This window comes from Sprattus sprattus (assembly GCF_963457725.1).
Source record: "Sprattus sprattus genome assembly, chromosome: 19".
Taxonomy (NCBI): Eukaryota; Metazoa; Chordata; class Actinopteri; order Clupeiformes; family Clupeidae; genus Sprattus; species Sprattus sprattus.
This window is the reverse complement of record NC_137917.1, coordinates 10004775-10024825: the sequence shown is the minus strand read 5'-3', so window position 1 is coordinate 10024825 and position 20051 is coordinate 10004775. Positions and strand designations below refer to the sequence as shown.

At 44.3% G+C, this 20051-nt stretch overlaps 1 protein-coding gene across 7 annotated transcripts in view; it reads right to left on the bottom strand.

Moving 5' to 3' along the window:
- slc4a7 (solute carrier family 4 member 7) overlaps window positions 1–20051 on the bottom strand; it is a 54945-nt gene that overhangs the window by 3227 nt on the left and 31667 nt on the right. For 6 of the 7 annotated variants that reach the window (XM_080857579.1, XM_080857584.1, XM_080857581.1 and 3 more), the window contains 17 exons: window positions 15930–16087; window positions 15392–15479; window positions 14902–15048; window positions 12806–12909; window positions 11631–11805; window positions 10620–10753; window positions 7224–7469; window positions 6696–6801; window positions 6199–6363; window positions 5865–5978; window positions 5335–5496; window positions 4736–4987; window positions 4378–4446; window positions 3205–3378; window positions 2389–2520; window positions 1959–2053; window positions 63–170 (listed from right to left, as the gene is read on the bottom strand). In XM_080857579.1, the coding sequence (XP_080713705.1) occupies window positions 63–170; window positions 1959–2053; window positions 2389–2520; window positions 3205–3378; window positions 4378–4446; window positions 4736–4987; window positions 5335–5496; window positions 5865–5978; window positions 6199–6363; window positions 6696–6801; window positions 7224–7469; window positions 10620–10753; window positions 11631–11805; window positions 12806–12909; window positions 14902–15048; window positions 15392–15479; window positions 15930–16087 (2429 nt within the window). The remainder of the gene's footprint in view (window positions 1–62; window positions 171–1958; window positions 2054–2388; window positions 2521–3204; window positions 3379–4377; window positions 4447–4735; window positions 4988–5334; window positions 5497–5864; window positions 5979–6198; window positions 6364–6695; window positions 6802–7223; window positions 7470–10619; window positions 10754–11630; window positions 11806–12805; window positions 12910–14901; window positions 15049–15391; window positions 15480–15929; window positions 16088–20051) is intronic. The other variant, XM_080857582.1, reaches the window with a different exon arrangement.

Here is a 20051-nt window from a genome sequence, read left to right as displayed (position 1 = left end):
GTGGTAAACTAACTAGGGCCAGCAGCACAGCAAAGAGGAGAGTTAGAGGGGGTGATAGCTACCTTGTGCAAGGCTTGTGAACTTTGGCACTGTCAGAGTTCATGGTTACAGCCTTCCACACTGCAGTTTTGGCCATTTCATCAGAAATGTTTACCACAGACGGGTCAGCGCTGCAGAGGAGAAGACATCACAGCACCTTTTCAGCTGGTCAACCACACACACACGCACATCCAGCCCTTCCTCACACACACTTAGACAATCACAAATGCATATGCACAGTTTAGTACACCAAGGACTCCCCAGACATTCGTCTACACTACAGAACAACAAATACATGCACAAACATACACAGAACAAACACACACACACACACACACACACGCACATGCACACGCACACTCCCACACACATTCCCCAACCACACACACTCCCCTCCCACACACAAGTACACATGCATATGCACATATAGTACAGGTATACATGTGCATAAATATGAACACACCAAGGACGCCCACACACATTCGTCTGCACTATAGAACAACAAATACATACAGAACACAGACACTCACACACAGTTATGCCACACATTAATACTGCAGTATCCACATGTTCTTCAACTCCAGAAAACTAAGGCACATTAAGCACAGTGATATAATCAATCACACACGCAGACAGACACACACACAGACACACACACACACTGTTCCCCAGCATGGTGTGTGATGGTACATTATGTTTATAAAGCATAAACATCATCTCAGGTCCACCAGTAGAGAGCAGCACCACACCTGGGTCCTGTTCACATGTAAGTGATGGCGATCCAAAGATGACTAATGCTTTATGAAGTCACTTTAGTTGAGTCGGCCAGGGGAGGAGTGAGAGCCAATTAAAAATGCTTTCTACACGTCTCTGGTCATTGGCATGTTAACAGTCTATGTACAACAGAACGAAGCATGCAGGCCAAAAGCTGACTGTTAGGGTGGTGTTTTTTTCATTGTGTGAAAAATGGCTGATCATGATCACCAATCACTATGCAATGTCTACGGTCTCTGAATACTGTGGAGAAGCGTCAACATTGGACTGCACCGAATCATGACGCTTCTGTTTGACAGTGATCAACCTAACCAACACAGTTCTTCACCGCAGCCAGCTAAAACTAGTGAATGTTCCTTCATGTTTTTTTTCTGTCTTTATTTAATGCTATTATACAACAACAACTGTAATCAAGGTTATTTAGGCTATCAACATCAAAGCACTGACCTTTGCTTGTGAAAAAGTCTCAACAGAAAGACAGTGTCTTTTGAACAGAAACAGTGATGTTTTCCCTAACAATTAGACAGCGCAATGCAGGTAATTACATATCCTACACAGGACACTATATCCATCGCAGTCAAACTGATCTGTGTAAAACAATCTATCTGTATGAGTGTATGATAATAGACTTCCCTGAGGTACACACCGATTGTCATTTTTAAGATCTAGGTTATTGGAGGTGGGGGGACATAAGGTGACAGGACCATGCAGTTGTGTTATAAATGCTAAATAAATCAACACGTTAATCAGTCAAACGTCTGAGTTGATTAACCGCTGGGAAAACAAAAGCAACAAGAACAACAGCAACCATGGTGTGAAATGATGAGAGAGACAGGGTGTGAGGGTTTAAAGCAGGCCTGTGAGGACAGAAAGACCAACCCCTCCGCTCTCCACGTCCTCGTATGAGGCATCAGAGTCTATGCTGTCCAATCTGTCTCCGGAGAGATACAGGTCAAGGAAACCGTTTGTATTATATTTTAAATATTTTTTTTATTTAAAACCCTATCACAGTTTCTTCAAATGACCCAAAGCATCTTCTTTTAAAAAATTAACTTTCAGAACAAAAAAAAGACACAGAAAACATGCATCGGTCACACAGACTTTTGCACTGATTGAAGGAGCAAGGAATATAGCCTGGGCCTAACCTGACTTTGAGGGACTTGACTGGGATCTTGAGAAGGTTCTCCCCCTCGTATCTTACGTCAATGTCATGGTCCACCTCTAGCATCCGCTGTGCTTCCTAGAACCATAATAAATAAGCACACAGGCCAGTCCATAGAGAGCTACTAGCATGCCATTGCTTAGGCAACTTAACTTTGGAATATTAGGATTTCTAATCTCATTTTCTAATAAAGTCAGCCAACAAATAGTATGTAATAAACGGCTGTATATAAATAAGCCAACATGCTATAAACACATGCAATGTTACTAATATGCTGTACATGACACCAAAATACCACAACAACAAAAAAATGTATTGAGGCAGATATAATATCTACAATATTGCAGGATGTCACGTGAAACTCAACACAATTTACCATAAGCTGCCTACTCATAAGCAATAAGAAACAATACCTCTTTAGCTTTCTTTTTTTTGTCGTCCTCCTTCTTTTTCTTACTCTCTGGCATCAAGTCATCCAACCAGCTGAGCTCCCTCTTGGTAAAGAAGAAGTCCAGAAGCTTCCGAATAAACACCAGAGCCAGGACCTGCAGGAGGAACAGCCACTCAGTCTAGACTGTACAGAGTGCTTTATGGATGGGTTGCATTTCCCTAACTGTCCCTTTTAAAGTGATTTGTTAACTTTACTAGTCTTAAAACGGTCATACACATGTCATGGAAAATGACACATCCTGTAATTTGCTATGAAGTGTCATGACAAATTATGCAATACAGTGTTACGTTACCATTACAAACAAGGGGGCTTCTTGTTTCTTCATGCTATGGGGTACATGTGACCCTAATCACCTCCAAGAAGGATGTTACTACCAGGCCAATTTTCATGAAACTTGGTGGAGGTGTATAGCATGGAGCAAGGAAGAACCCATTACATTTTGAAGCATTTTGAATCTAAATTATTTTCCAGTGTCGTTAACACTGCAAAAGAGGGCATTTTGCCTTGGCTGAGGACTGTACACTTTGAGTGTCCTTCTAGTCATTGAACAGTTTGGCCCAGTTCTGAACCACAGCTTAAATCCAGGCCCTCTTACGGAGCCACTTCTGTATGAAGAGTTTTTTTCTTCTTTTTTTAAGTTTAGCTATAGTAAACCCTAATCTGAACCCAGGGCCTACTGGACACTGGGGCTGTATTTGGTACAGGATGCTTACACTACAGTCTAAGGTTGGCCAGCAGCCAGAAGCCCCCTCTGTTCCGGCTGGCACAGATTACTTACCATCATGGGGAAGACGACGGCGGCGGATGAGGCCTTGATGACCCACAGCAGCACCAGGCAGGTGAGCTGCACTAAAGTGAACACGTGCACCTTCCACAGTGGCACATAGCGCAGGTAGATCAGGTCCGGCTGGTGCTTGGCAGGCATGCTGAACAGCTTAATGCGGTCGAACAACTAAAGAGGAGAGAGGACGCGCAAAACAACATGACAAAAATCCATTATATCCATGTTATCCACATTGCTGTCCTTTCAGTGATTGTAAACTTCCAAATTGCATAACTTTTCCATTAACAAAAAATAATAGTATTATATTACTATCTTGGTAATGTCAATAACTATATAATCGATAATAGCTATAGCACTTATAGATTAGTAATAGTTCTATTATAACATTATTTATGCTATGTATTTTATATTTGTGACTGACCGAGTCTAGGTTGCCGTCAAAAATGTGGGTTTGGCCCAAAAAGCTCAGGCAGAGTGAGGGTTCAAAAATATAAGTTTTATTAACTCTTCAAATATCCCGGAGACCTGCTAAGCCTCTAACTCAGTAGTGGACAAAAATCAGCAGTCTCCTGAAATGTAACCTGCTATGCCTCTCAATTCGGAAGAGGACAACAATCAGCAATACCAATCTCTGATTAAAAATATCTGCTAAGCCTCTTCTAAAATAGAGGTCAACAAACAGCAGTCAAAAGTGTCAACATATATGCACATACCTGAACAAGACAGACTAACTGAACTAGACAGAACAATGAACATATATTCCTGGCGGCCAGCACCATTTCTAAACACAAAAACTAAACCATACAACAATGACACACAGACCCAGAGACATACACATAGTATTTCCTCAATATCAAACATCGAAAAAACTATGTCAAACATAAATACATAATGTCTCACATGTTTGTAAAAACCACCTTACTCAAGTGGTATGGCCTAGCCCTAGACCATTTGTAGTGTCCCCTCTGCCAGTCTGGGCAATTAACAGTTTCCATTAGGTGGATCCAATTGCAATCAGTGGTCTGAGTGTTTTGTGTGTGCGTGTGTGTGCAAACCATGTCTGTTTGGGTGCAATAGTGGTTGAAAAGATGGGGCAGGAGTGTGCGGTTCATGTGCGGTCGCACCACGACCGTCACAACATTGTGTATATAAAGTTGTTTCACTTACCTGAATGCCTTTGAGTGAGGAGACCCCCATGTAGAGAAAAACCCCATACAGGACCGGCATGGGAATAAACTAAAGAAACGCACACGGGCAGACATTTTAGAACGAGTCACATAGTTACTATCATCTCAATGCCTGTTTTTTTCTTAACACCCAACCCTAACTTCCATATTTCCATTAGTGAGAGATTTAAATCCTCATTTGGGTCCTGCGTTCAGGAGGCTTTTTTTTTTGTGCAAATTTTAAAACGCCATTGATGTTGCAATCATTCCCATCCACATTTACTCCCAATTCCACCATGGTTGTCTCGAGATGGATATTAATGCACATCTGTCTAAGTGAGTGCACTGTCTCCTCTCACCTTCAGCACTGAGGTCATGAAGACGGAGAGGCCCATGAGAACGAAGATCATGAGGCCGGTGACCCTCTGCTCGCGAATGCCCAGGAACTTGGGCTGCTCCCCGGGGGCCGAGCACTCCGACTCCACTTTCAGGCTGTTCACGTGCGAGATGGAGAGCACAGTCGCCGCTACAAACCACGGCAACCCCATCAACGAGCACACTCCCAGCATCAATGCCACTATCAGCAGATCAAGGTGGTACCCACAGCCTTTCTGTGGGTAGGAGAGCACACAGGAGTACACACACATCAGTATTCAGCAAACTACACACACACACAGATTCTCTCTTCCCTTTGAAATAGATATGGCTGGTAGTCAATACAACTCTGACTATAGCTATACATCATAGTAAGTAGTAATATTAGTCATCTTGACACACACACACATGAACTACAAGCTTTTTTAGGTTAGTGTAAGGTTAGTGTCCTCAAGCCACCCCACTGGTTCTGACCCAAAACCAAACCAACGCTCGGAAATATAGACACACAGACACACAGACACACAGACACACAGACACACAGACACACACACACACACACACACACACACACACCTCCCACCTTCAGCTTGTGCTCCTTGCGGTTGATGATGACAGCGGTGATCTGCTGGTCCATGAAGATAAGGATGGTGCACAGCAGAGCCGGAATGGCCGCTGCCAGCAGCGTCCACGTGGGGTTGGTGCCCAGAGGCGACATCAGCCAACCGCGGTGCTTAGAAGTGGGCTGCAGGAAACAGGAAGTAAACTTAGGGGAAACACTCAGTCAAATGCATGCAAGGAAAGTGCTGCAAGAAAGTACTGTAAGGGAATGGACTAGGATGCAAACTACAAAAAAGAAAGTGCAGACTTGTTTTTACAAACATACATTCACATCTCCTCCCCCCCCCCCCCCCACCTCAGTACTGAATACTGTATCTATTGAACTGTACAGCTTTATTTGTGCAGTAACAATGTTTCCATTCTCTAATGTCACCACTTGACGCATAGCAACATGACAAAACTGTCCCCCATCTAATGAAACATACATTTGACTATGAATTAAATAAAATAACTAAATATACTACAGTTAACATAAAAGTGAAAGAAGCATACCTCAAACCTGTCAGGGACATTGAGTTTAGGAGAGGGTATTCCCACCAGGTAGTCCAACAGCACCATGATCAGGATGGTCAGAAAGATGGCAAAGTCACTGATAGTGGAGCGCACCTACAAGATGGACACACACAGCGGGCACAGACCACACACACACACACACACACACACAGTCCAGTGTTACTCTTTTGTCACAAAATGCCTGCGTGACAAAATCATATATTGATTCAAAATGTTTGAAATATTTTGGTGATAAAAACACCATAGGGTTCAATACCCCCAAATACACACACACGCACATACACTCTCACACACGGTATGGATGCTGCTGTACCTTGGTAGGGAAGTAGCGCCTGGTTTTGAACTGCTTGAGGAAGGCAGAGAGGAAGAAGGTGGTGAAGAAGAGGATGACGGACCAGAACAGCACGTCTGGGATGTAGGGCCCCTCGGGGCTACTACAGGCAGAGCCCACAAACACACCCTGGAGCTGAGAACACATCTGCAGAGGGGCACAGGACAAGCCACATGGTTTCATTTCAAAAGCCTCTTTCAGTGCATTAGGCATTGTAATATTTGTACATCTGTATCAATAGATATCAATTTATAGATACCACTGTCACTCAACAACTGTCGCAAGACCAGCTAGGTAATCAATAAACCAGTATACACCAAACTCTCAAACGACACGGCAACAACAAAGGTTGCAACAAGCGCTATCTAGCTTCACACACACACACACACACACACACACACAGACAGAAACAGACACACACAGACACACACACACACACACACACACACAGAGACACAGACACAGACACAAACACTTACAGGCTTGTTCAGCTCATTCCAGCTGATGGAGTCAGGAGTAAAGCCTGACTGGTTCAACAGCTGAGTAATCTCCGAGGTGATGTTGGATGGTGCCGAACAGTGACACCTGTGATGTGAGGTCCACAAAGAAAGGAGAGAGTGGACAGAGTTAAACATGCATCAAATCAAACAACAAACAAAACAATGAAATTACATTACAGCGGCTGTGTGCTGTATGTCAGTCACTCATTTCAGGCACAGAAATTGGCTAAATAAATGAGAGTACAGCACATTGCAGTTTTGTAATGTACTACTGTACAATATATATTGTTATGCCATTATACATACAATTTACATCGTACTATAGCAAACATACAGTTCACAAATGCAAAAGGGTTCTGTGAACTTTGGTTGCCCTGCAATGCTTCACTGTATAGTGTGTGTTATGGTGGTCAAGGCAACTTTATGGTGAGCTCAGAGTTACGCAACGTTACTCTAATGTTGTGGTGATGCTGTGCTTTGACCCATCTTCAGTGTTTTGTGTGGTACCTGTAGAAGGTAAGGTTGTCCAGGTTGTTGTCCATGTTAACGGGGAACATCTCGCCCAGGTGCACAAGCTTCTCCAGCGCCTCGTAGATGAAGATGATGCAGATGAGTGCGGCGAAGGCCTCCTCCGTGAAGCGCGTGATGTAGCACACCAGAGAGCTGGCATCCGTGGCCACCAGCACAAGGCACATGAAGGCCGTCCACAGTCCGATGCTCGTACGCAACGGCAGGTAGGACAGGCCATAGTCACTGAGGGAGAGAGGGTAGGAGGGATAGAGATAGACAGAGAGAGGGTAAGAGAGACAGAAGGAGAAAAGAAGAAAAATCAGATGGAGGAAAAGCCACTGTTTTGGAAGAAAAACTGCTCCAGATTTGGGTCATCTCTGGTTGTAACAACAGCCTAGGTTTGATTTACAATGTCAATGCAGTCAGAGGGCAAGTGACATATGTTGCAGCTATACATTTAAATCAATCATTTTGAGCTGGTCAAAACAGATTAATCAATTGTGACATTTGCACAAGACTGTGTGTCAAAGACCAAAGGTGTGTGGGTGTATTGAGAGTGTATGTGTGTGTGTTTAGGGTGGTGTTGGTAACCCATGCACTATAAAAGCTCTGCCTGTGGTTCGTATGTTTGTGTTCCCCTTATCCTCCAGCACTAAAGCTCAACCAGAGAGAGACTGCGAGATGCTGCTAAGTCTGATGTTCGCGCTGATGGCCCTGGTGCTGGCCCATGGTCTGCCTGCGGACAGGGGCGACACAGACACCTCCACCCAGCTGATCCAGCTCAAGGCCCTGGTGGAGGATCTGAAGAAGACCACTCAGGGTAAAACACCACGGGGCACTGATCAAACTACAGCAGGGAATAGAGGGGGCACTACCAACACTACAGCGGGGAATAGAGGGGGCACTAGCAACACTACAGCGGGGAATAGAGGGGGCACTAAAAACTCTACAGCGGGGAATAGAGGGGGCACTACCAACACTACAGCGGGGAACAGAGGGGGCACTACCAACACTACAGCGGGGAATAGAGGGGGCACTAGCAACACTACAGCGGGGAATAGAGGGGGCACTACAAACACTACAGCGGGGAATAGAGGGGGCACTACAAACACTACAGCGGGGGGGATAGAGGGGTCACTACCAACACTACAGCGGGGGGGATAGAGGGGTCAAATACAGCATTTATATGGTGCTTCTGAGCACAGCCAAGAGTCAGGTAGAGACGGGACATGTGTGGGTCACGCCAGAGAGGGGCACGTGTTAGACTCTCAACGCTGTATAATCTCGTCCCCCAGACCAGGCCAACCGATTGACCGTCGCAGAGAAAGAACTCAAGGAGCTGAAAGGTAGGTTAACATGCCTTTTGTGTGTGTGTTTGTGTGTGTTCACTGGTATTTTTGTGTTGTAATGTTACCGTCTTTCTTTACTTGATTCACATGAATAATGCCCTGGTGAGAAATAAACATCATGTTTCTTCACAGATGTACCAAAAGTGGCCTTCTCTGCGTCACTGGGTGGAAACGGAATGGTTAAATCTTTGTATGGCAACAAGGCACTAATCTACAAAGACATCATCACGAATGTTGGCGAAGCATACAACTCAGAAACAGGTGTGTAACACACACACACACACACACACACACACACACACACACACGGTGTTGTAACACACATGTGAAAAACGCTTTAAGGCCCATTTAGAGTTAGTTCAGTTTAATCTAGGAGCTTTTGTTGTTCCTCCTGTGCATATTTATTTACTATAAATATACAAAAAGTAACTTTATTTAGGCCTTCAGACATAAACAAACTGGCTTTAAATGGCTTTTGTTTCTCTCCCTCTCTTTCTGTGTGGCCCTTCCTCTTGCTTACATAGGAAAGTTCACAGCTCCCGTGAAGGGAGTGTACTACGTGCGCTTCACTGCCAACGGACCAAACGACGGCACAATCGCCGCCGTGCTCTACAAGGGATATGAGACAGTCATGATAGTCCACGAGCAGCCCTCCGGGGAGGGGAGCGACACCGCATCCAATGGTGCCACCTTGGAATTGGAGAAGGGAGAGCAGCTTCACATGGAGCTGTGGCCCAACACACAGATCTGGGACAACTCCAACCGCCACAGCACCTTCACCGCCTTCCTGCTCTACGCCATGTGAAGCGGGACAAGTAGAGGAAGAGAGGAGGGAGACGAGGAAGAGAAGGAGCAGGGGAGGAGCCCAAAACATCTGAAGACCACACCAACTGTGGTGCCAAATGTGGTTGTATGTAAATACAACAACAATAAAGACTTTTCTAATTCAATTTCTATTTTGTTTTTGGGACAAATGTATTCAGTAATTTGAAAGACCTCGTTCCACTACAATAAAGGCTTAGAACCAATTAAGAAATAGGATATAAAAGGTTCAAAGTTAATGCTGATTCAAGCTGCTAGCTTTAAAGTCAACCTTAGGTGTAAATTAGTTTGAAATATTTTGGTGACAAAACACCATAGGGTTCAATACCCCAATCACACACACACGGTGTTGTAACACAGACTTGTAAAAAAAACTTTAAGGCCCACTAAATCTAGGAGCTTTTGTTGTTCCTCCATTGAACATTTATTTCATATTTTTCTTTTCACTCTCAATGTATTTTGTATCCGTTTGCTGTTATGCGTGATTATTCGCCATTATGTCTTCCTGCTGAGACATCCAACACATTACCACCTTTTCCCTGAACCTTCCAATCCATTATGTGATCATTTAACATCTTCTACTCAAAGAAGTTTCAGACCTGTTCACCTACACTGAGGAGGGGGGAGAATGCATTTCCAACTGACCAGTAGGGGTCACAATAGTGTAACAAGTCATTGTGCCGAACCAATCTGAAACAGTGCCCCTCGACCACAAAAAAAAAAAAAAAGAGTGTAAAACTACCTCTTTTGGAAGTCACTGGTGACTGAGCTGTTAGTGTGACTGGAATGGCCGCAGGAAGGGACGTGTGTGCAGTATCTTCACAAGTTTACAAGCAACTCCAAGTTATGCGTCACTTAGACACATTTCATTTATCGGCACATACCACACATCGTACACACATATACACAGTTACCATACATATCACACAACTTACACCGTTACCACGCATATCACACAACTTACACACAGATACACAGTTCACTAATCAAAGACTGGGTCACCCAACCATTCACTTCCACATATTGTCTCTGACCGAACATTCTCTATTCTCCTGGTTTTTGAACCTGAATAAAACTGTTCGGCATAATATAGCGATGAGCTATATTTTGTTCTACCTTTAGAGGACTGTCTTGTAAAGAATATATAAAAAGACATATATAGGGAGAGTATAAATATGGGGGGCAGTATAGTTGACCAGACCTGTCAATTTGTGGCTCTTACCTGCAAAATTTGAAGAGGATTTTCTCGAACACGAGCACAGGCCCTGTGCTGCCCAGGATGGTGAGCGGCTGCCCGGAAAACAGGGAGTAGGCGACGCCCGTCAGAGACGCCCCAAACAGAGACTCAATGGCACTCTACAAGGGAGAGAAAAGCACGGGACAGGCTGGGTTTCAGACAGGGCAACATACACTCATTGGCCACTTCATTAGGTACACCTTCCTAGTATTGGTCCTCATCCTTAGAGATGCCTTAATTCTTTGTGGTGTATTCAACAAGGTGCTGGAAACATTCCTCAGAGACCTTGCCCCTGTTGCCTTTGTGCTTGATTTTAGTACATTTTTGGATTGGAGATGCCATTCAAATGAATTTGAATATGATACCAAAACTAGTTGCCTGATAAATGCATATCTAATGTTGCGAAGATATGCAGTTGAACAGGTACAGTATACCTAATGAAGTGGCCGTAGAGTGCATATACACACAGACAGAGAAATTCATATATTTGAAACATATACAGACAGTCACCAGAGAGAGGGATTAGGAAACAGAAACCGAGAGAAAGGGTTTGGCAAAACTGATACATAAAGAAGTAAATAAAGAAGAAGTAGAGAGAGAGAGAGGCCATGCATATGAGAGAGAGAGAAAGAGTGAGAGAAGAAGGAGGGAGATTCAAACCTAAATACATAAGGACACAGAGAGGGAAAGGGAGAGGGAGAGGGAGAGAGAGAAAGAATGAGAGAAGAATGAGGGAGATTCAAACCTAAATACATAAGGACACAGAGAGGGAAAGGGAGAGGGAGAGAGAGAAAGAGTGAGAGAAGAATGAGGGAGATTCAAACCTAAATACATAAGGACACAGAGAGGGAAAGGGAGTGGGAGAGGGAGAGGGAGAGAGAGAGAGAGAAAAAGACAAAGAGACATTCCTTATTAATCTTCAGGCAGTGAGTATGAATGGGCATGAAAGGCTGGGGGGGTTGGTGCTGGGTAAGCCCTGAGGGGGTTTAAACTCACAATGTTGCCCTTGGTGGCCTCCCCCAGCAGGCCCCCGAAGGTGATGACGGGCGACATGCAGGCGCAGTACAGGAAGAGGATAGAGGCCAAGCACTGCAGGCTCATGGCGTCCCGAACGTCACTCCAGTAGAACGGAGCCTTCCTCATCACATCCCGCACCAAACCACCAAATATCCTGAGAGAGGGAAGGGGGAGAGGAGGAAAGGTTCAATATAGAGAAGGAGAGAGAGAGCGAGAGGGAAATAAAGAAAGAGAGGGGGGGGGATTACATACTATAATACATGCATTTTCAATTGTTATTATTTTTTATCTTAATCACAGATCATAGTTACCAATCATAGTTTCTGATTCTAAACAAGCCCACAAAAACACCTGTGGAGTCCCTACATTGTAGCCTCTTCTTATTTAATCAACAACCTATGTCTGTCTCTCTCTCTCCTCCCCTCACTCTCTACCTCCCTCACTCTCTACCTCCCTTACTCTTTATCTCCATCTCCATCACTATCTATCTCCATCTCCCTCACTCCAGATGTGCAGGTCACAGTGCATCTGCCCAGTGCGGCACTGCTCCTCAATGCCTCTTAAATGGCCTGCTTCTCAGGCACAAAGGGCTGTTGTGCGGCTTTTAAGCTCACATCAAAGTGTGCCTGCTCCAGCTAAATATACCTCCTTTAATTTAACACAAGGGGACATGAAAGGCCTTTTAAAAAAATTGTGCCATTACAGAAACCAACCACCCCCACCCCCCTGCAACCCCTCACCCCAACATCTCTAATGCAGGTTTAATAAGGGGCCTCTTATGTCTGGAGCAGTTCTCCTTCATCAAAAGGGACTTAGAGGAAACACACACACACACACACACACACACACACACACTGGCTCCATCTACAAGAGTAAGGTCACATGAGTTCAGGATCTGCATAGACATAACACTCATCGCCCTAACCTTCATTTCTACTGGATACAGCATCAATCAGATGCTCCTAGCTTGAAGAGCTAGTGTGTGCATTTTGTGTTTCAAAATGAAATTGTTCCTACAAACTTAAGCATATTTAAATACTTCAAATCAGTTTCTTAGAACATATGTGTACTTGTGTGTAAAATATTTTGTACAATGTGCATATGCATGTGTGTGTATACGTGTCTGTCTGTCTGTCTGTCTGTCTGTCACTCACCTCCCCGTTCTCTGCAGTTCTGGCCCAGCCTCGTGTTCCTCCTCTTTAACGGTATCTGACGTGTGAGCAGAGCCGTTGGGTTGAGAGGGCATCTTCCTCTTCTCCTGTTAATGGCACAGGTGGCATAGGTGGTATGGGTGATCAGTGGCGGTTCTACATGGAAATACGCCCCGGGCGAGACACCCTCCCGACCCGACCCGACCTGCCCCCCCCCCCCCCCCCGATTTTTATTTTATTTTAAATATATATATATATTTTTTTTTTTGTTTATATTATAACTAAATAAATTAAAGATAAAATTTGCACAATTGCACAAATCCTTCAGAGAGAAGTTTAAATAACACACTTAAGGGAATCAATGGGAATAAACATGCCCTTACTACCTACATGCTAAGTAGGCTTATCTGTCATTAAACGCTGTATTAACTTCTTTCAGGGAGGAACAATTAGCTGCTTGGTTACTGTCTAGAATTCTATGCATGCCACACTTCAACTTATTACTGGTAAACTATACTTTGTCACGAAAGCAAATGGCAAATGTTCCGTCTTTGAAACTGCCTAGAGAAGATATGAACATTCCGTTGGCTAATTACACGGTCCAACGTCAATGATGAACCTAAAACTGAACGTGTAACAGTTTTGTTGCAAAGCACAGTCTTATCGTGAAATTAGATCTCGTGTTTGTTGAGTTAAAACCGATGTATTGTTGTATAATCATAAGCAGCAGAATAGCTAACAAATGTATGAGTTATAGCCTACCACCAATAAACATTAGCCCTTCATCACTTCATGGATAGGCTCTAATCAAACAGAGAGAGCATAGTGGCATACCTTTATGTTTTGCTCGTTTCTCCTCTTCTTCTTTTCTTTTTTTTACGAAATTGGGCACCTGACGGATTTTTGCCTTTTCCTATCCATCTCTGTGATTATTTTGCACTCGACAATCAACACATTCTCCATCCACCAAAACTTTCACTCGTACAGAAGTTAAGACTAAACCAATTCACCTTGCCCTTGGTGACACATAATCGTTCAGTATTACCTATTTGTATAAGCCATTTCACACAATTCAGAAAAACAAAAACGTGCAGGAATTATAGGCCTGTAATTATAATATTATGAATGTGCGTTTTTTGCAAGAAAGTCGAAGTGTGAGTGACTTGCGCCCACTAATTGTTTAAGAGTATTGCTCTATAGCCTACAGTGGATCCCCCCGTCCCCCCACTTGTCTGTTGCAGTTGGGAGTCCCAGAAGTTAACTTTTCCCCCACGCTCCCTCCCCTTCCACGTTTTCACACATATGGCACCTTCTTAGCAAGCAGGGGCGCAAGCAGGAGCGCCTGCAGCCGCAGGGGGCGCCAATTCGCCAATTCCCCACACAGTGATATGATAGATAATAGAAAACCGCTTCGCGGCCCAGATTATTATTTATTTTTTACTTGGTCGTGCCGCCCCTGACCTGAAAAAGTGCCGCCCCGGTCCACCGCCCGGGTGGCCCGTGTCTAAAACCGCCACTGTGGGTGATACAGGTGGGCACAGACACCAGATGTGTTGGTGGCTCCGGTCTGGCTCTGCCTGCTGTAGGCTTGATATCTCTACATTCAATCTTAATTGAATCATCCTAACTCTGTCTACAGTTCTGGTGCCTGTTATCCGAAGAGTTTTTTTGCTGTTACCATCCATCATTCAATAGCAGAGACTCCATCAGGTCAAACTCTCTGCCTCAATTGAAGTTATAATTAGTGTCAAGCTTCAAAGCATATTGCATATTTGCCATATTATAACACTCACCCCAGTGCTAACCCAGCACATGTTTTAATAACATGTTCCCCACATACTGAGGACCTTGTATGAGTTAAAGGGTGAAGTCTGTGATTCTAATCCAATACACCTTTGTGAAGTTTAGGTAATTGGTCCTCACTGTCCTCTAGCTGGCCGCTGAGTGTGTTCGCTCAAAATTAGACAGTTTGTACACAGTCCTAGTGCTGTGCTGTCAATGGGAAACAACATGAGCTCCTTCAGGTAAGAAACCACTTACTGCTACAAGTGCCCAAGAACAGGGAAAAGGGGCGGTAAAGCATAGAGGGGCCCCCCTACCTGAGACGGTACACTCTTTGGCGGTTCAATGCGGATAGTGGGGTCCCACTCTCCCGGGGGCAGCACAGTCACCTGGTCGAGAAACTCATCGACCCCAGACAAAAGGTCATTACGGTCTTTGGCCTTGTATGCTACATCATGGAAAATCTGTGTGTAAGGGTAAGAGTGACAAAAATCATAATCATGATTAATGGCCCATTACATTAGGCCAGCAAATAACATATCAATGCTACATAGCTTGAGGTCAATTGCCACAGAACATCAACATAATCAAAAATAGATTTAAATTAAAGTAAATTAAAGATGTTAATTAAAGGTTCACATTTAAGATGTTAATTAAAGAGTAACATTAAAGATTTAATTTCAGGTTGACATTAAAGATTTGTGCCATGGCATAGCTCAAAGAGGACAACCATTTTGCAGGTTAAGGCCACAACTACATGGAATCTTGGTTAGATCCAAGCCTGAAGATCAGAGAGAGCGGTCTTACCTCATCGGTCATTAAGGTGGCTATGGACCGCCCAATCTCATGGTACTGGGGCCCTTTCCCAAAAGGTCCGAGCAGCAGAAACAGGAACCTGCCCGTAGAGCACACGCCAAATGCATAAATACACTACTCCTTAAGTACACACGTACTACATGTGTTTACTGCATAAAAACACTACTCCACAAATATACTAAATGTGTTTACTGCATTAATGCATTACTCCGCGAGTACACGCATCACACATGGTCAGCTCTGTATAGTTCAGGGTTCAGGCACTGGTCTGTGTAAAGCGGCAAGAGACAATTTAATTGTTTTGGCGCTATATAAATAGAAATTAATAAAAAAAATGTAATTATAATCCATAAGGGATGAAGCAGTATGTTAGTGATTTATAATACCAAGTATGGAGGTGTGTGTGTGGAGTAGTGACAGTTTAAACGAAGGCTACGTGCAGAAGCTGTGGTTTAAAAGGGAGTGCATCTCATATGTGTGTGAATTGGAAAGGGTTCTTGAGGTTGCGCTCTGTGTGTGCGTGGGATACCTGGTGGGCACAGGGACCTCGGTGAGGCCCGTGAGCAGCACGGCGGGGGATAATCGGATGAAGGCGATGATGGGTCGCTCCAGGAAGTCCACCTCCCCCACCAGCACGTTAGAGGCCTCAGCCCCAGGGGGGATCTTCTTCATGAAGTGCATGTCCACCTGCATGGGGGGGAGGGGGTCACACATTCATTAAGAGAGTGTGTGTACGTGTTTGCACATCAGTATGATTGTATATATGCCATGGCAAAGAGACCACCCCAAAATCAGGGGGAGGCGGTGCAACACGTCAGTCATTGAGAAGGAGAAAAGGGAGCAGGTATTTAACACCCCACACACCACACCATCCCGAAAAGTGTGTGGGTGTGTGTGTGTGTGTGTGTGTAAGAGGGGACATTATCTATGTACACTTAGAGTTCCATAGTTGATAAAGGAAAGTTAAAAATGGAAAGTTAAATGTCCTTTCTTGGTATGTATAGGGGAGCTCTAGCACTTCATTCCAAAAACCTACAAAAGAGAAAAGTTATATATGACACACACACACAGACACACACACACACACACACACACACACACACACACACACACACACACACACACACACACACACACACACACCACCGGCTGTCAAACGCACGCACGCACAGCTACTGATCCTCATATATTCTTATCCTGGGATGGATATGCTAGTTATGTGCAGTCCCATCAACAACAAGGACAACACCAAACAGACTGGAAGGAGATAGGGGCGAGGATGGATAGTAGTAAACAGAATCTGAAGAGGAATGCTGTGAGCCTCAACACAAGGCTAGCAGCCCCTGGCACTCGCTCCCCTCGAGCTGTCATGCTGGCAGGCTGAAGCAGGGAATCTGGCAGCAGCCTTGGGTTTCTGGCAGCGCTACAATTACTGAAGAGGAGCTCTGGTCAGAAGGGCACACCTCTGCCAAGGAAGGGCAGGCGCCAGGTTAACATTAGCCCCACAGCACTATAGTATGTGTGAGTGAGTGTGTGTGTGTGTGTGTGTGTGTGTGTGAGTGTGTGTGTGTGAGTGTGTGTGTGTGAGTGTGTGTGTGTGAGTGTGTGTCTTGCAGGGAAGGGGTTAGCAGAAAAGAAAACATCAGCAAAAAGGTTTTCTAGAGCACAGTAGTAGTAGCACTCTACTCAGAGCACCAAGCACGTGAACTCACTTCCTTACAGCAAGTCTTTGTGAAACACTACATAGCATGCTCATTGCTCACACAATATTTACAACATAGATTTCACATGAGGAACCTCAGGGCAGGGATTGCACAACTATGGAGACAAACAATCTGAAACCACAGTCATTTGACAAGAGAAAGAGAGGAGTGTGAGAAAGAGAGAGAAAGACGAAGGAAGAGAGAGAGGTTTAACTCTACTTTATTAAAGCATTGACTATTAACTGCGTCACACAATTATACCACAAAATACATAAAACATTACAACCTCCAACCTAAAAAAGAGAAACAGAGATAGGAGAGAGAGAAGGGGGGAGAGAGAGAGAGAGAAAAAAAAAAAAAAAAGAATACCTGCCATCTTGGGGCCTGATCTGACCCAGTTCTGGGCCAGTCAGCTGGTGTTTAGTGGGATCACTGACTCCACTCTGGGTGGGAACCAGTGTTATCCCGACCAGTGATACTCTGGCTCAAGCTAGGCTGTGGACATAACACCGCCTCCATACCTGGGAATGTTTTCCTATCCGCGAGTGCCGCTTAGCTAACCTGGATTTGCACCCGTGGGAACTTCAGTGTCTTAACTGTCCTAACTGTGGACCACACCGTATGGCCCTACCCTATACTTCAGAGTTGGTTACTGAAACAATAACAAATATTGTACTTATACACCTCTAGGAGCTCTTCCTTTACTCCAGGGACATTCATTTCTCTTCGCTGACAGCTACTTGAGATGACTCTTTCTGATTCACACTGGGTGGGGAGGTCTCTTACATTGGCACTGTAGGATTTCAGTGTTCTGGGACCATTTGTGTTTGTATTATAATGACTAAGTACACTAACAAAAAACATCAAAAGATTAAAATCACAGTTACAGTTACCAAAAAGAAAAATAGCAAAAATCCACGATCACTGTGTGCTTTAAGAATTATTCTCACAGGTACAGAGACTAGATTACAACACTGAGGCCTATCTCATCACTGTCATGCCACAAAACTTGCCCAGACAACCACAGTCATTCCAGGCTAGTCACAAGCACAGGACTCAACAACAAAATCAGTCACAGGGCAGTCTCCACAACACGACACTGACCAACGACAACCAACAACCCAAACAATGTCTGGGGAACAGAGAGACTTACGGTTGGCCTTCTGGTACCCCCTCCTAGGGCACCACAACTACAATGAAACGGGTGGCAGTTCTGGAACATGTGGTGGTCGAAGGGAGGGGGGTTTGGTGATGGGTAGGTTATGGGCACAAAACCAGACAAGACAAGAGATATCATAAGGAAGTTCTGTGCTCGTTCTAAACATTCTAATCTACTTCCCCTTAGTCCAAACTCAAGCCCCCAAGAACACACTCCTCTTCTGTGAAGGGTAAAATAATATGTGTTGTCTTTTAGCTCAACAGGTTGAACCTCAGGCTCAACATCGAAGAGCCAAATAACATGAAACACTGTGATGGAAGATGTCTAGCCAGCAGTTTAGTAATTGTACTACACTGTTAACATAAATATTAACGTGTCAAAATAAAGCTTCATCTTAAAGCCACTTCATGTTAATAGCTGTGTAACAAGTTCATTTTATAGATCTGTTCAGTGTGACCACCCAACATTTACCATCTTAAACTCTTTTTAACAAAGAGGTGTTCAAGGATAAAGTACTGATCTACATGCTGATCTTGTGGATTTCAACCCTACTGGCCTCTGTGCAAATTGGAGCTCTTATATGCAAACTACAGGGCATTGCTCTCCCATTCTCAAATGTGCTTAATCCCCTCTGTTGAAGAGAATAATTTGAAGGTCTTAAATCTGGGTTGTGTTGTACAGCACTTCAGCACCATGCGATTAAGTTGTCTATGTGAGAGGACAGCAGATCTGCGGTTGACACAGAGACCTGCTGCAAAGGAAATATTTGACCGCTGACCAGCTCAAGACAGGATTAACGCGGATGTGACAGAACTTGTGTGGCTTTGAAACAAACTTACAAGAAATTCTCAAAGACAGGAGTTTGAGTGTGTGTGTGTGTGTGTGTGTGTGTGTGTGTGTGTGTGTGTGATCTACAGTGAAGACTGGGTAAAAGTAGACATTTTGGCAGCTAACACCACAGAAGGTTTCACACAGCTGAGCCTTCCTAAATACCTACATTACTGTGGCCTTTGATTGATCCTAGCTGTTGACAGAGAAAACATCTAGTATTATAGGAAACAGCTTCCACAGCTGGATCTCACTAAAGTCAGTCGCACCATTGGCCTCTGAGATGTACTACAAGGTAAGGTAACAACCATTTCACCTCATACCCTTAGTCAGAAAGGATGATCAATATGAGGTTTGCATGGAGTCGAGCTAACATAGGGAAAATTTACTCCACCTAAATTCAAAGTTTCTTTGTGTCTTTTTGAGCAATCCTCTGGTTAGTAACAGAAAGGGGTGTGAATGGGGTTGTGTTCGGCTGACTATTACGCAGAACGAAAAAAAGAAGATGTTTTGGCTTTGCTGTGGCCTTTAGGGAAAATAATAATGTAGAAGGTTCGAAATATGGGGTCTGCTCTAGTCAACAGAAATTCGGAGATCTTCATTCAGTCCGTCTTGAGTTACAGCACAGATATGCTGCTAGAAAAAGGGTGAGGTTGGAGTGTCTGGTGACTACGGCAGAAAGGCCAAGACAAGGGTAGACGTGGACTTTGAGGGTGGAAAAAAAACTAACCAGAGTGGCCAAAGGAAGTGCTGACTTCACCCTAGTGTAGAAATGCAGTGATTTTACAACCAGGTTCAGTGTGTCCAAAGTAGTCTGGGGTGTGTGTGTGTGTGTGTGTGTGTGTGTGTGTGTGTGTGTGTGTGTGTGTGTGTGTGTGTGTGTGTGTGTGCGCGCGCGTGCGTGTGGGGGTATGCATTTGAGTGTTTTCTGGGATAATGGATGACTAGAAGAACAAATAGC